General features: G+C 52.0%; 1 protein-coding gene across 16 annotated transcripts in view; it reads right to left on the reverse strand.

The window, feature by feature from the left end:
• Positions 1 to 233: 233 nt before the first annotated feature.
• MAPT (microtubule associated protein tau) overlaps positions 234 to 16,657 on the reverse strand; it is a 99,769-nt gene continuing 83,345 nt past the window's right edge. For 11 of the 16 annotated variants that reach the window (XM_033438984.2, XM_049701427.1, XM_004275680.4 and 8 more), the window contains 4 exons: positions 10,943 to 11,035; positions 6,949 to 7,030; positions 4,949 to 5,061; positions 234 to 712 (listed from right to left, as the gene is read on the reverse strand). In XM_033438984.2, the coding sequence (XP_033294875.1) occupies positions 497 to 712; positions 4,949 to 5,061; positions 6,949 to 7,030; positions 10,943 to 11,035 (504 nt within the window). In that variant the 3' untranslated portion in view covers positions 234 to 496. The remainder of the gene's footprint in view (positions 713 to 4,948; positions 5,062 to 6,948; positions 7,031 to 10,942; positions 11,036 to 16,657) is intronic. The other 5 variants (XM_033438986.2, XM_033438985.2, XM_049701429.1 and 2 more) reach the window with 1 other exon arrangement.

Below are 16,657 nucleotides of genomic sequence, written 5' to 3' on the forward strand. Positions count from 1 at the left end.
CCCGTCCTGCTCCAAAGGTGGCCCTACGCCTGTGGTTGCACCAGCGCACCAAGTGTCGAGTCCCTTGTTGCCGCTGCTGCCTCTGTGACACCCCCAGAACGGGGCGCCCCCCCAGGCCCTTGAGAGTCCCCAGAAGCAGCTTTCAGAGCCTCTCCTCCTCCCTCTTGCACTCAGAGGGGGGAAAAAAAAAGAATCGAAAGTAACTGCCCAAGGAAATTCTGGGTAGGGCCATCTTTTTAAAGGTTTTTAAAAGTATTTTATTATGATTGGCCCGCCCGTCAATTTGGAAAGATGAACTTGGCTCTCGTTCCCGTGACCGATTTGGAAGTCCCGAGCCAGAGGTGAGCGACAAGCAGGTTACGTGATTAACCGATTACCCGATCTGTGAGGAGCAGCTGGGGGAGGGCAGAGGGCGAAGGGCCAGATCATTATTCTTTTTTTTTCCACACTCTCTCTCTCTCGTCTCTCCACGATTACTGACCGCCCGGGGGCCTGATCACAAACCCTGCTTGGCCAGGGAGGCGGACACCTCGTCGGCGAGCGTGGCCAGCTGCGGTGATTCCACCATGTCGATGCTGCCAGTGGAGGAGACGTTGCTGAGGTGCCGTGGGGACGTGTCCCCTGACACCACGGGCGACTTGTACACAATCTCCGCCCCGTGGTCGGTCTTGGCTTTGGCGTTCTCGCGGAAGGTCAGCTTGTGGGTTTCGATCTGCAAGAGAGGAGAGGGCAGGGTGAGGCGGAGAGGCCCCGCCAACTGCTGGCCTTGGGTGGGAGGGAGGCGTGGTGGGGACCACAGTTTCATAGTTTCCCAACGGCTAAGCTTCTGCTGGGTCCTGGTCACCTGCCAGCCAGCCTCCCAGGCCCCCTTTCCAGAGGCAGCGACCACTGTGAGTTTCTTGCGTACCCTTCCAGAGAAGGCCACCACACACGCAAACATGCGTCTGTGTGAGTAAAGGAAAAAAATTACCATACATAAGGCAACGATATCCACAAGCTTCGCACTTGGGTGTTTAGACTTAATACCTTGCATCGTCATCCGTACATAGCTCCCTTGCTGAGGGCTGTGTGGTTTCCTGTCACAGCAGATGAACCAAAACGTATCCACGCCCCTGTGGGTGGGTATTTAGGTTGTCCCAGTCTTTTGCTCTCACAGACAATGCTGTGTTCGAATAACCTTGTAGGCATCTCATTTCACACGTGTACTGTAAGTGTATCCCAGAAGTGGAATTGCTAGTAGGTCAAAAGGCGTGCGCGTTTTATTTTGACGTACACACATTGCCCAATTGCAAATGAAAGTGTGGAAGGAGAGGCTGGAGGAGATTCAGGGATGGGGCCGGAGCCCCTGCCGTCCAGCTGTGAGCCACACACACGCCTCCCCTTTGCCAGTGGCTGATGAGGATGCTGGAGGTGGCAGCCGCTGTGCGCAGCACTGGCAGGTATACTAGAAAACACAATGCAACGAAGCCCTTTTGAAAGTAGGGCATCGTTCCCAAACACACAAACAGCCCGTACAACTCCATCAGAAAAACAACCCAATACAAAGTAGGCAGAAGACATATATAGACATTTCTCCAAAGACGAAGTACAGATGGCCAACAGGCACAAGAAAAAATGCTCACGCTGATTATTAGAGAAATGCAAGTCGAAACCACATGAGGTTAACACTCACTCCAGTCAGAACAGCCATCATCAGAAAGTCTACAAGTAAAATGATCCAGCAATCCCACTCCTGGGCACATACCCAGACAGAACTGTAATTCAGAAAGATACATGCACCCCTGTGTTCACAGCTGCACTATTCACAATAGCCAAGACGTGGAAACAACCTAAATGTCCATCGACAGATGAATGGATAAAAAGGATGTGGTATATATATACAGCGGAAAACTACTCAGCCATAGAAAAACGAAATAATGCCATTGCGCAGCAACATGGATGCAACTGGAGATGATCACACTAAGTGAAGTAAGTCAGAAAGAAAGACAAATACCATATGACATCACTTATGTGTGGTAAGTGGAATCTAGACTATGGCACACATGAACCTATCTACAAAACAAACAGACTCACAGACACAGAAAACAGACTCGTGGTTGCCAAGGGAGAGGGGGGTTGGGGAGGGAAGGACTGGGAGTGTGGGATAGGCAGATGTAAACTCTTATATACAGGATGGATAAACAACAAGGTTCTACTGTATAGCACAGGGAACTGAACTATATTCTGTGATAAACCAAAATGGAAAAGAATGTAAAAAACGAATGTCTATATGTGTATAACTGAGTCACTCTGCTATACGGCAGAGATGGGCACAATGCTGTAAATCAACTCTCCTTCAATTTAAAAAATTAAAGAAAAGCATACAAATGAACTTATTTCAAAAACAGAGACTCACAGACAGATAACAAACTTCTGGTTACCAAAGGGGAAAGGGGAGGGGAGGATAAATTAGGAGGTTGGGAATAACATGTACAAACTACTATATATAAAATAGATAACCATCAAGGACCTATTGTATAGCACAGGGAACTATACTCAATATTTTGCAATAACCTGTAAGAGAAAAGAATCTGAGAATATATATATGTATGTATGTATAACTGAATCATTGTACGGTACACCTGAAACTAACACGACACTGTAAATCAACTAGACTTCAATTTAAAAATAAACAAAAAATAAAGTAGAGCATCCTTGACCCAGAGGTCTCAGCTCCAAAGGATACCTGGGAAGCTCAGAAGCAGAAAGCATTAGCTGGAGATGCCAGTAGTACATCATAATTCTCTCCTGATGAGTCCTGAAGTGGTAAACACAGTAATTCTCAGCCTGTTTTGGGTCCTAAGATCTCCTTGAGCATCTGGTGAGACCAGGAAAATGTGTACACACGCGTGTCTGCTCTCATACGCACATGACAACTTCTCCCTACAATTTCAGGAGTCCCTGGACCCCAGGTAAAGAGGGCCTATTGCAGGGGCATTTGAGTGTAGAGAAAAACCAGGCTCCCATTTAAGCCATATGCTTGTTTTGTTCACGTTGGGTTACTACTTTGAAAAAAGGACTCTTCCTTATTACTACAACGGAAAGGCCATTTTGACATAAGCTTTGATAAGAACACTTAGGTTCTTAAGAAAAATGGGACAGCATCCTGGGAATGTCCCCAAATCCCCCAAACTGAAAGGAACTCAGGTGGCAGGGGTCCTACGCTCCACTGCTTGTCAGCAGTTTTGCTCATCACAGAGGGAAATAGGGGACTGAACACAAGAGGACCCTCTGGGACCAGGTCAGTGTCTCCTGGGCAGTGGGCAGGGCAGAGCCCACCCTTTCTGAGGCATCACAGAGATGAGTTAAAACAGGAGAAGTTCTGACTCGGATCTGGCTCTAACTCATGTTCTTTGATGACGACAAAGCTCCGGGCATCCTCTTGAACACCGCCTCATCCGGGCCTCACAACCACCCTGGGACGGGAATGTTTCCATCCGCTTTGCTGCAGGGGAACCTGACGCTGAGATGGCTTGCAGATCTTGCCTGGGTCACGCCTCCAAGCAGTCAAGCCCAGAGCTTTTCCCAGGACACAGAAGCTTCCAGAGTCAGGGGTAGAGGCCTTCCTTCAACTGGGAATCACCAACGCCCAGGCCTACCCAGACTCATTCCATATACAATATATTCAGACTCTCTGGGGGTGGGACGTGGTCTCCTTAAAGCTCCCCAGGGCAGGGACGCCCTGTATTAAACAGGCTGGGGGCTGCGATGGAAACAAGCCGGCCTTTTGCAGAAAACCTTCTCATTTCCCTGGGTCTCACTTTTAATAGAGACCCAGGCGGCACTGAGAAGTAGTCCTGCCCCTGGGGAAGCCCAGTATGTGGAAGCCTGATGGTCAGGGAGCCCTGTGGGGAGCCAGGAACCCCTCCTCCCCCCGCCTTCGGGCGCCTGCATCACGGGTCAGGTCGGCCCCGAGGTCTCGGTTTGCAACCTGTGATTTAAGAACACACCAGCAAAGGCTTCTCCAAAACTATGCTGTCGGGCTTTCACTGCAAAGGTGGGGGGTGTCTGTTCAGAACCAGAGGAGGAGGTGGTGACTGCCGTGGGGACCCTGGCGGCCTCCAAGCAAGGCCCGGCTGCCACTTTTGACCAGCGGGGCCCCCTTGGGCTGCACCGCTGCTCACTGCTGCATTGGGTTTCAGTTGCCACACCCGTTCTCGGACATCCCTTCTCCCTTCACCACTCCTCAGTCAGCTGCTGAGAGGCACTGAAGACTGGCAAGTGAGCCACTTGCAGAACTTCAGGGCAGGTGTGGGCAGGAGACCCCAGAGGGTACTTCGCTGTATTTATGCAGAAGAGAAAAAGTGCAGCCACAAGACGGCATTCTGCAATGGGCCCAGAGGGAGACACTGGTGTCCCCCGGTCCCCACTGCACACAGACACCCAGAGCCAGGCCCAGGGCCTCTAGAAACTGCAGGGAGCGCTGAGGTCCTTGGTCTAGCAGCCTCCCCGTGGACACTTACAGAGGCTTTGCTGAAATCTGGATTCCAGCATCACTGATTTCCTCTAACTGCCTAGTGACCCATTTAGAGAGGTTACATTCCCGTGGCTGGCTTTGGTGACGGCTACTTCCTTTTGGGGATGCTTGCCCACCACAGGGCCTAGGGCAATGGCTCTCACCTTTAACTGCACTAAAGAGTCACCTGGGGGCTTTAAAAGCTCCACTCCAGGTGCCCAGGTGGCACCTGAGACCAATTAGGATCTCCAGGGTGGGGCCTGGCATCAAGTGTGTTAAAGCTCCCAGGGGACATCAAAGGGCAGCCCAGGTGGAGCCCCGCAGGCCTGGTGGTAGCTGAGAATCCATGTCAAGCCAGTCAATACAGGACCCTCAGCTCTCCTGCCGTGGGAAACTGGACCAGCCTTGTCCGCCTGACTCTGTTATAGCCTCCTCCCCGCCCTGCCCCTTTACCTTTTTATGCCCTCCGCCAGGGACGTGGGTGATGTTATCCAGGGACCCGATCTTGGACTGGACTCGCTCCTTGAAGTCCAGCTTCTCAGACTTTACTTCCACCTGGCCACCTCCTGGAACACAATACACACAAGGGCACCAAGCCTTGAGTGAGGGCTAAGCAAGTGAGTGATTCCATGCAGACGCCAACCTTGAAGGGGAGCTAAGACCACCTTTTATTTAGAGCGTAGTTTGGAGCAAGTAGGTCCTTCCAAAGGGCTTGAAAGCAGTTTGCTTTCTCTCTCTAATCAGGGTGCACATCAAATATTTACTCAGCAAACTCTTCCTCCTCAGATGATGCAAAGGTAGATGACAGCTCAGTTCGCAAGAAATTATTCTAAATTAGTTGGCTTCCAAAGAGTCAAGTCTTTCTATGCCAACATCCTATAAGCTACAGCCCTATAAGACCTCAGAATTAAACTAAATGGCAACATGCACCCTTAATAAGGAAGGGCCCTGACCCTTTCTCCCTCCTCAGACACGTGATGCCATGCCCAAGTGTGGGAGATATGGCCTGAGGAAGAGACGAACTACATTACTTTCTTTGGAAGGATAAAGCCACTTAAGAAAGCTGCTCCCTTGGGACTTCCCTGGTGGCATAGAGGTTAAGAATCTGCCTGCCAAGGCAGGAGACATGGGTTCGAGCCCCGGTCCGCGAAGATCCTGCATGCCGCGGAGCAACTAAGCCCGTGCGCCACAACTACTGAGCCTGCGCTCCGCAATAGGAGAAGCCACCGCAATGAGAAGCCGGCGCACCACAACGAAGAGTAGCCCCTGCTCACTGCAACTAGAGAAAGCCTGTGCGCAGCAACAAAGGTCCAACACGGCCAAAAATAAATAAATAATTTTTTAAAAGATATCCATACTTTATTAAAAAAAAAAAGAAAGATGCTCCCAGCGGGGTAGGATGGTAGCCTCAGGAGAGGCACAGTTTTCACTGGGAGAGACTGAACTCCCACAAGATGTCCAAGGGAGGCAGGATGTAATGACACACCTTCTAGAGTACGTTTCTGACAACCTTCTCTTCCTGCAGTCACAGTTCAAGTAACAACCTCAGCCCTGAACAGGGCCTAAAGCAGAAGGCCCTGCTCTGGCCTTTCAGGCGGAAGTTAGCTCTCCAAGATGGTAGCCACTAGCCACCTGTAGCTACTTAAATTGTATTTATTTATTTTAAATTTTAATTGAATTTTATCTTTTTGGCCACGCCGGTGCGGCTTGTGGGATCTTAGTTCCACGACCAGGGATCCAACCCAGGCCCGCCCGGCAGTGAACGCGCCAAGGCCTAACCACTGGACTGCCAGGGAATTCCCCAAATTTAATTAAATAAAATTCGTTCAGTTCCTCAACTACACCAGCCACATTTCAAATGCTCAATAGTCACATGTCATTAGTGGCCACCATACTGAACAGCACAGGTATAGAACATTTCCACTGTCTCAGAAAGATCTATAGATAGCACTGATTTCTATACGGCATGAGATGGAGAGGGAAAGGGTTAGCACGGGGAGTTCCAAAAGCATCATTTTCTGCTGAAATGAAATGACAGTGGGAGCATGGCAACAGCCCAGGGCCCCATGTTGTAGCTGGGGCAACTGGTGAAATGCTCCTCACGTTGGCTGAGGACCAAACTGGGACGTCCACATTAGCCAGGCTTTGGGGGCCAGATCAGGCCCTTTCCCAGCTCTACATACCCCGTGTGCAGCCTGCTTGGAGAACCGCGGGTTAGGATTTAGACCATCATCTGCCCTCCCTCCTTATCTCGTCTTGGCCAGCCTGGCCCTGCTCAGGAACAACACGCGAAGCCACGCCTCCCAGGCCGCAGCAAGTCCCACCCTTAACACTCTCCTTGATGGCCCATCCCCTCAGTCCTTCCCAACCACTTCCGGAGAAGGCACCACCCCATCCTGTCCCAGCCCTCGGGCCTCCCCGCCCCGTCCTTGCCTTCCGCAAGGGCTGGTTACCTGGCTTATGATGGATGTTGCCTAATGAGCCACACTTGGAGGTCACCTTGCTCAGATCCACTGGTTTGTAGACTATTTGCACCTGCAGGAGAGAGAGAATGAGAGGGACAGTAAAATAGGATTATTTTATTGGGGGCGTAACGCAATGAAAAGCAGCTAAGTCCAGGCCCTGCTCGGTGTTTTCCTGTCTGCCACGAAGAAGACACCCTAGTCATGGCGGGAAAATGTGTTGGAATTCTGCCAACCTTGCCCCAGGGGAGCTGGGTCTTCACAAAACAAATGGAGTGGCCTTCAATTCCACAGGACAAGGACCCTCGGGGAAAAACAGGGCTACTTCCCCATTGTGCAGGGCCTACACCTTTGGTTTAGCAAACACTTACACGAGATAAAGTTATTCTCTTTCCTGACATGACATCCACAGATCACGTTCAGTGAAGACAGAAAGAAAGAAGGGATCAATACGATCTGTTTGTGCAGCATTTGAAAAATCTTGGAAAAGCAAGAGAGCGTATCTGCTGGGCCTCTGAGAGCAGAGGGCGGCGTGGGGCTGTTAGCATTCCTCCCAGGAGAAGCTTCACAAACCCAGCAGCCCACAACAGAGAGGGCCCCAGAGCAGTCCCACAGCCCAGTAAGAGTTAAGCACCAGCTGTCCCCTGCACCCCCCCCACACCCTGCCCCAGGGCACACAGTGTCCTGGACATTTTGGTTCTTTACAGAAAGGAGCAAAGCAACACCAGCAGGATGGGCAGGCGGCACAGCAGAAATCACAGGTTTAGTGTCTCAGGCAGGTTCAGCAGACACACGTAGGGGAGGCCTAAGGGCCTCAGGGCTCAGAGCCAGCCTGAGGGTCCAGCACGTGGCCAGGCCACACAGCCACCCCCCCCCCAACCGCCTGCTGATCTCAGCGCCCCGGAGGAGAAACCCACGGGGACCCAGCATTAGCAGAGGGGTCTCCTAGAGGAAGTCTCTACAAAGCCATGGCTGTGAGGGGTCCCTGATGGTCCCTGGGTGACACTTCCCTCATGTGAGGTCACCTGAGGGTACAGGAGGCCCATTGCCGTGGAGCCAGTCGGCCCCTGCGCCCTGCCCTGGAGTCACCCAGGAGAGAGACGGCCTCGTGCCTGAGAACGGGGTTAACAAGGACATCAGAAAAAAAGGAGTTTTTACTTAGGTCTAAATCATCTGGGACAATCCCAAATTACACTAGTTAATCAAAATCATACTGGCGTCTGCCGATTACTGATGGAGTTGATTCAGGCTGACAGGTGGACGAGGCCTGTGTGCGTGGGTGCATGGAGGGAGGTGTGGAGAGCCCGCACCTGTGGGCGCTGGTGAGTTAACGTGGATTCTGAGCACGATGGGCCCTCGGGGGTGGGGCGGGGCAGGGCTATGGGAACTCCCCCCTCCTTCCCTTTAGGAGGGAGATGAAAGTGAGGCTGGTGTGTACAGGCTTCCTTCTCTTCCCTTCAGCCTGGATGCAGTAACCAGTGGGGGAGAAGGGAGGGTGGAGCTGTGAAGAAGGGAGAGCCTGGATTGGCAGGGAGGGGAAAGGAATGGGGATGGGGAAGGGAGGGGAGGGGAAAGGAATGGGGAGGGAAAAGGGAGGGGAAAGGAATGGGGGAGGGGGAAGGGAGGAGGAAGGAATGGGGGAGGGAGAAGGGGGGAAGGAATGGGGAAGGGAAGGAATGGGAGAAGGGAGGGGAGGGGAAAGGAATGGGGAGGGAAAAGGGAGGGGAAAGGAATGGGGAGGGAGAAGGGAGGGGAAAGGAATGGGGGAGGGGGAAGGAATGGGGAGGGAGAAGGGAGGGGAGGGTAAAGGAATTGGGGGAAGGGAGAGGAGGGGAAAGGAAAGGGGGAGGGGGAAGGAATGGGGAGGGGGAAGGAATGGGGAGGAGAAGAGAGGGGAAAGGAATGGGGGGAAGGAATGAGGAGGGGGAAGGAATGGGGGAAGGGAGGGGAGGGGAAAGGAATGGGGGAAGGGAAAGGAATGGGGAGGGAGAAGGGAGGGGAGGGTAAAGGAATGGAGGGAAGGGAGAGGAGGGGAAAGGAAACGGGGAGGGGAGGGAGAGGGGGTCAGGCAGACTGGAGGCCAGGGAGGGGGAGGGAGGAGGCCAGGCTCTGGAGTGCATCCCGGAGCCGGCCAGGAGGCAGGGAGAATCCCTAGGAGAAGGAACAGAGCCTGCCTGCTGGGGAGTCACCTCCCAGCTGAGGAGAAGAGGGGCAGGGAGCAAACAGAGGCAGAGCCCAGGCCAAGGGTCCACTGTCCCCAAAACGCCTGAGGCTGACATTGTGCTGGGGCTTGTCACCCCCCAACCTTTCACCAGGAGAAGAGCTCTCTGTGGCGGCTCCTACTGCCGGGGCCACAGGCCACGGACAGCGCTCGGGGGCCAGCCCGGGACATCCTGTGGCACTCTGCCGTGGTCACAGACTAGGCCACCAGCTGGCAGAGTGCAGGGGGGAGGGGAGGTGCCCCTGAGGAAGTCCCTTGATGTCCTGGGCACCGCCAGCCGCAGAGGGAATGTACCCCCTGCCCCCACCTTCCGCCTGAAGGAGCGGGGCGCTGACTGCAGCCACTGGACCCCACCCCTCGGCCCTAGCAGCACAAGCTCCCACCAGCTGACCAGACACACCAGACGCGAGTTAAACCGGAAAGCACATGTCTTTCCTTCTCTGGCCAGAGCCTGCCATCTGCAGGGAAGCGAGAGCCCGAGTCAAAGCTAAAACAGCAACGTCCCTGGGAGCCCAGGATCACAGCCTGGGGTGGTCCCCAGCCCTTCTCTTGGCGGAAGACGAGGTGGCAGTGGGACGGGAGAGCAGGGGAGATACTGAGCAGACACTGGTGAGGAAGCGTGAGTGGAGCGCCATGCAGCAGCCTCGTCAGTGGCAGAGCCAGGACCCGGCGCGCAGGGCAGGAGGCAGCAGCGCATTGCAAGAATAAACCCCCAGGTCCGGACGCAGATATGCGGGCCCAGGCTGGGCACTTTCTGGAGAGACAGGGAGGTCTCTCCCACTGTCACCCCGGCACTGCCAGCCAGAGGCCAGATGCCTGCTCTCAGAAACCATCCTCCTCCCCACGGGTGGACCTCAAAGGGTCTCGAACATCCCGTTCCCCGACGTGTTCATAAACATTTGCCTCCAGCTGACCAAGAAGGCTGGGGGAGCGAGGGAGGCTGCGGAGAAGGGGGGCCGAGCCTCAGGATGCCGCGTTTGCACCCATTTGTCTGTGAACTTGGAGGATAACAGCAGAGCCGGCCAAGTGGGCAGGCGAGAATGAGGATGCCAGGCCCAAATCTCAGGGACACATCCGCGGATGCTGGGGATGCAGGGAGTCCGCAGGGACGCCTGGAGGAGACCAAGTCTAAAAGGGCTCCAAGCGGCGTTTCTGTCCGCCCTCGGCCGCGGGCAGGTCCCTGGTGCACTTCTGTGGGGCTCTTTCGCATCTGGAGCTTCTGCCGGGGGTGAAGCTGTTTTCAAACATGAGCCGAGAGGCTTAAGCATCAGCTCATCCCTCGCAAATGCAGAAGTCAAAGGCGCGCAGAGCCTGGCCTCTGCTTGCTCTGACGTAGGATGGTAAAGACCTTTGCGTCGGCTCGTCAGAACAAGCGGGCCAGCTGTCCCCAGTGGAGCCCCTTAAAGTGAACCTGACCAGGTGACGGAGCAGTCAGGTGCTGCCACCTTCAGCCCAAACTCAAACGAGCTGTGGGGCTCCCAGTGAGCGGGGGCGAAGACGGGGCTTATGCTGTGAGGACCCGGCCACCAGGAACAGGTCGGAGAGAGGACCAGTCACCTTCCCCGTTCCACCCATGCAGCGCTGGGGCGCCCCTCCCGGAACGGTGGGCACGGGTGTGGGGAGCCTGAGCTACATTTACCTGGGGACCCGGACAGACTCCGAGCCTGAGAACGGTTTATTCTATGCAATGTGCAAGTACAAACTCATGCCACTTCTCAAACCCGGAACCGCAGCGCGGCGCAGGGATAGCGTGACAGTACTCACACTGCCGCCTCCTGGCACGTGTTTGATATTATCCTTTGAGCCACACTTGGACTGGACGTTGCTAAGATCCAGCTTCTTATTAATTATCTGCACCTTTGACAGCCAGAAAAAAGGATGAGTGACACACCACACTCAGATGCACCTGCCCCGCACAAACACGTCTGGCTGCAGGCCAGGGAGAGGAGGACAGGGCTCACTCACACCTCCCGGGAAGCATTCCAGAGCTGTGAGTGGCTGGAGGTGGACCCCACCTTACAGCACTGGGTTTACAAAACGGATCCACCAGGAGGCAGCTCTTCCCTTTACATGAGGCTTGCGTTAGGGAGGCCCCCCCAGAGAGCACCTTGGAGGCCTAAAACTCGGAGTGTCCACCAGGTTGGGATGGAGCAGAATGTACTCAGTTACATTATTAAATGAACAAATAAAAGTCCCAACTGTGGCCTCATTCATACACCTACCAAACCCCTGTGAACATTCACCGAGACCTTTAGGTGGCTGTCCTCAAGTCTGTTAGGTACTGGAATCGCCCGCAGACATATTTTTAAAATGCCAGACCTCACTCCTGACCTTAGAATCTCAGTCTTTGTGCTTATGAAAAGCACCCCTGGTGCCTGGTTCAGATGCATGGCTAGGTTCGAGAATCACAGACTTCATGGGGAGGACACAGGTGGTTTTATGGAGAAGATAAATCTGGACCCCCTTCCATGGGAGGCCTTGGCCTCCTGGAAGGCAGGGTAAGTGCCTGCCCTGCACCATCGGCTCCCCTTCATCCACAAACCACCAGGCGCTCAGGGAACAGGGCAATGTTCCCAGGTGACCTTCCCTAACTTTTCCTGGGCAGGTGTTGTCCAGATGGTAGAGATCCCACTGTATCTCTGCGAGGCTTCTCCTTCTCCAGGCACCAGGGAAAGGGTGTGGGGCTATCCACATTCCAGGGGGGAATGATTTTTTACCCAATTTGTCTGTGCATTTCATAGACAGACAACCATGGTGCAGAGAAGGGGAGCTGAGAAACTCTGCGTTTTGTCTGCCAGAGCAGGGATCACATCCTCGCCGGGTGTCCTCCATCAGGAGTGCTGTATTTGGAACCGGTGGGCCTTAGTTTCTATTAATCACAGGTATAGATAACTGGCAACTGAAGTTTCCAATGAAGAACCAGCACTGCCCTCTGAAATTCCGGAAATGGCACCTAGACCTCAGCTGCTGCCAGGTGGGGGCCACTGCCCCTGAGCCCCGGGGGCAGCCTTTAGGGCAGCTGTAGCTGGGGGGTCAGAGCTGGGGCCTGGTTCATCTAGGGTGAAGGGCCCCAAATCTGACCCAAGAGCCAGAGCCGGCCATCAAGGGGTCCACAGGTCCTCAGCCAAAGGAGGAAATAAGGACGTGACAGCAAAATTTGTCCATCCTACTTTTTGGTTTTAAAAATGGCCTTTCCTCCAATAAAATTTAAAAAAATAAAAATGAAAATAAAATGGCCTTTCCTTTATTACATTATTAATTATTAAATTACATCGATAGGAGATATTATTCTTAGATGTCCTTAACCTGGCAAAATTTAAAATATAGTCATCTTCTCTTGGACCCCATCCCTGTTTTTTTCCTTAATTTCACTGCTCTGAATTGAAAAAACCTGGGAAGCACACATCTAACCCATCACTTTGTTTTCTTTTATGTTCCTTTAAAGTAAAAAGCTATGCCTTGGGCCTCCCTGGTGGCGCAGTGGTTGAGAGTCCGTCCGCCTGCCGATGCAGGGAACATGGGTTCGTGCCCCGGTCCAGGAAGATCCCACATGCCGCGGAGCGGCTGGGCCCGTGAGCCATGGCCACTGAGCCTGCGCGTCCGGAGCCTGTGCTCCGCAACGGGAGAGGCCACAACAGTGAGAGGCCCGTGTACCGCAAAAAACAAAAAGAAAGCTATGCCTTTTTTCATCATAAAAAAGTAACAGGACATTACGATTTTGAGAAACAGAGGTTCCAGAAAGAGGAGAAAACGTTTTCTTGCTAGCACAGCCACTGTTGCACTTTCTTGAATTCTCTTCAATTCTCATATATAAAAATAAAACTACCATCTCAGACATAGAAATGGCAGTAATTATTGTGTACATACTATTTTCTATCTTCCTTTACCAAGTATTTGCCACGTTCTACAGTCATCAGAAGCATTAATTTAAAAAAGATGTCAGATTCCATTTCCTGTCACCTGTGCTATCAGATATTTATATGGATTCCATTTTAAAGAATACAGTCTCATCATGAACATCGCTCTGCAAGGAGTTTCTCCCATTCTGTGGGTTATTTTCATAGCACAGAGCGCCAGAAGTACAATTTCTGGGCCAAAGTTACAAACACTCTAAAAACTCTCCACACAGCTCTCCAAATGGCTTTCTAAAAGGGTCAGATTAATTTCTCCTGTGAGCACTGTTGAGAAAGTCAGTTTCACCATGTTGCTGCCAGCATTGTGCATTAAAAGAAATTGTTTTTCTTATTTCTTTGATTAAGATAAGTGGATCTGTGTTATTGGCTTATTATGCATTTCTTTGATTATGATTAAAATTGTTCCTTTGTCCTTTTTTTCTGCTAGTAGTTGTATTTTTTTTTTTCTAACGTACAAACGTTGACATTTTTATATACTTCCTTTGTAACATCCCTGGTTTTTAAATGTAAAAACCATCCCTCATTTAGAGGCTGGATAAATACCTAATTCCACGTCACCCTTCTCACCTGCCATCCCCCCGGCCCCGCCCCCAACCTTCCTGATGAAGAGGCCATTTAAAGCCCAGAGAAGTTCAGTGACTTTCTCAAGTCAGCGGCAGAATCCACACAGGAATCTAGATCTGGGTGTTCTGCGGCCACGGCTACCTACATAACAACAATATTTTGCCGGAGCTGTTCTCAAGCCTGTTGTCTCATAAACCAAATAAAAACAACACTCTCTCAAGGTGAACGGTGACGTCTCTCCTGCCATATAGGAGACAGCGTGGCAACGCCTCAGCCCAGGCTTGAGCTGGGACGAAGAGGTAGAACAGGTTTTCTCACCCTGCTTTGTAGGCAGTTGCTGTCAACCTCTGCACAATGTCCTTGAATCATTTCATCCCACCCTCAAATTTTAAGGAGTCCCACATGAACTCCTGCTTTGGGGATCATTTTTTATTGATAACTTTCCATTGGATAAGTCCCAGAAGCAGACTTTCCAGCTTTCATAAGAGAACTGGAGTTTAGAATTAGAAAACACACACCAACACACAAAATAATAAAACAAGAAGATTGAAAAGACAATGGTAAAAGAACGGGAGGTCATCAGGACTGACAATGATAGGACTGATCATTACATTTAACTCTGAGCTTCCTGGAAGCCAAGGCAAAAAGCAAAAACATGTTGGGTTACATAACTCTCTTATCTGACAAAGAAAACTTACCCGTTTTTCAAGGAGGATTGCCTTATTTTCTGTATTAATCCTTACAAGGACATCAAAAAAACTCAAGAGCCATTAAGCAATAACAAGATGTGCAACATACACAGAAATGTTTTCTCTGTGCAGCTTTTTCTTGTTCCAACCCCACAAAAAAGGCAACGAGCTTTTGTGGGATTTGTCAGGAGACATAAGGATATTTACAAAGCAGACCTGAATTACTGTTAGTTGTCAAATTAAGTCAACAACCCTTTTCAGAATGGTAGATTTACAGAAAGGAGAAAAACGGGCAATGGTTTGTATTATGAAATTGGAATCCTGAAACTTAATTTCTCAACTAGAGTAAATGTATGATCCTGAGCCTCAGCTCTGGGCAGACACTGAAAAGAGCCAAAGGAAAACAACAATGTTTTGGAAGCTCCAACTTTTGATCCCGGGGACTCCTAGTCAAGGGGTAAATTCCTGTGGTCAGGGTTCGACCCTGGAGGAGAGGCTGGGGTGGTGTGAGCCTGGGAGCGGGTCCACTTTGGTTTAATCCATTTCCTAGAGAACCCCAGATGGTTCCAAACCCTCATGAGACCTTGTTCTGGTTCTTTTTGGGCTCAGCTTTCTTGATGTGCTCCAGATCGCCCAGCCCTCACCACTCCCACCCCAGCAGCTTCCAGGCTGGCCCAGTGTCCTTGGGTCACCCCTGGTGAGGCCTGTCTCGAGCACTGCCTGGCGCTGGGCCTGGCTTGGCCTCGCTAGGGTCAACAGGCCCAGTGCTGAGGATTGGGGGCTGGGATGCTCTGGTGGGAATGTAACCTGGGGTGGGCACTGGACGCCCACAGCAAGCCTCCTCTTCAAGTCCAAGGTGGTCAGCCTGAGAACTGACACAGGAGATCAAGTAATCGGGGAGTCACCTTTAGAACTATTTATACTGTTCCTTTAAACAGTGACTGCCCCAAGATTCTTTATAATGATGGGATTTACACAAGATTTTTTTCCAGAAACACAGATGTTGCGTATAGGGAGAGATGCCCAGAGGGTCTCAGAGTTACACGGCTATCCCAGAGGAGGCTCTCAGCCTGGCTCTGCACAGCCTGATACTTTAGCTCAAGTGCAGCTGAGTGCCTGGCCCTGACCCAGGACAAGCAAACTATCCTACGTACAGACTCACTTTATTTACTCCACATAAATGTTCTACATGTGTACTTTTAAAAATGAGACAAAGTTTCAACAGATGCAACCAATTTTTGAAACAGTTCTCCAGAATGGAGACAGACGCAGCGTGCCATCGCCATCTCGTGGCCACATGGAATATTGCAGCCCAAGGCTTTCCAAGCCTGGCAGCTATGGTAGGTTTCTGTCCTGCCCGGGGCCTTCGCATCCCAGCTACTGCCTTGGACATCCTCGGAGGAAGTGACTTTAGCTCCATCTGCTCAAAGCCAACCAGACCACCCCCCATGCTCTGGTCATGACTCTGCATGTCCCTTCTCACCTCGGCAGCCACAAGGATACCCCCAGTTCTCCTTACCTGGCAGCCTCAGCCCCGTATGAGCTCCTTCTCTCTCCCAATGGAAGGTACCTGGGACCTCTGTGCTCTCCGCTGACCACACAGAGACGCTGCTGAGGTTGGTGTTGCCATCACCTGGGCTGGGCCCAGACCTGCCCTCTTATTCACCTCCCCCTCCGTGACTCACTGACAGTCAGGCCAAAGGCTCTGCGGCGGGTGCTCTCCACTACTCTCTTTCTTCTCCATCCTATCCTGTCCTGTCGGGGCAAACACAGAGCTGGTTCACAGCAGACCCAGCAGGGACCTCCCTCTATCAGCTGTTAACTCTCCAAAGCTCTCGCGTGAACGAACAAAGCTCCACCCTAACCCACGCCCTTCTGCTACCCCAGCTGGTACCAGTTTTAGCTTTACTTTGCTTTTGCTCTGAGTATCTCCAGGTGCAGTTTCCCACTATTCTCTCTTCTGTGTCTCCAGCACTCTACGTGGGGGACTTTCCTTTCAAAGACCCAATGACGGTCCCAAACAAGGGTCTGTCCTATCTTCTCTGACTTGGTAACAACTGATATTGTGGGTGACACTCCACAACACAGGTGACTCTCAGTATGGTGACCCTTGAGGGTGCAGGTAACCCCCTCAGTGTGGGTGACAGCAGTACAGGCGACCCTCAGTATGGGGGGCCCTCGATGGTTGCAGGCTGCCCCCTCCTGCATATGCTTCCCTGGCCAACCTCTCCTCTTGCCCTTTTTTATATGCTCATGTGTCTCTCTCTCCTGCCTGGGCCTGGGGGCAGAAACTCTCACAGCACAGGGCCTGG

The sequence above is a fragment of the Orcinus orca genome, chromosome 19 (assembly GCF_937001465.1).
Source record: "Orcinus orca chromosome 19, mOrcOrc1.1, whole genome shotgun sequence".
Lineage (NCBI taxonomy): Eukaryota > Metazoa > Chordata > Mammalia > Artiodactyla > Delphinidae > Orcinus > Orcinus orca.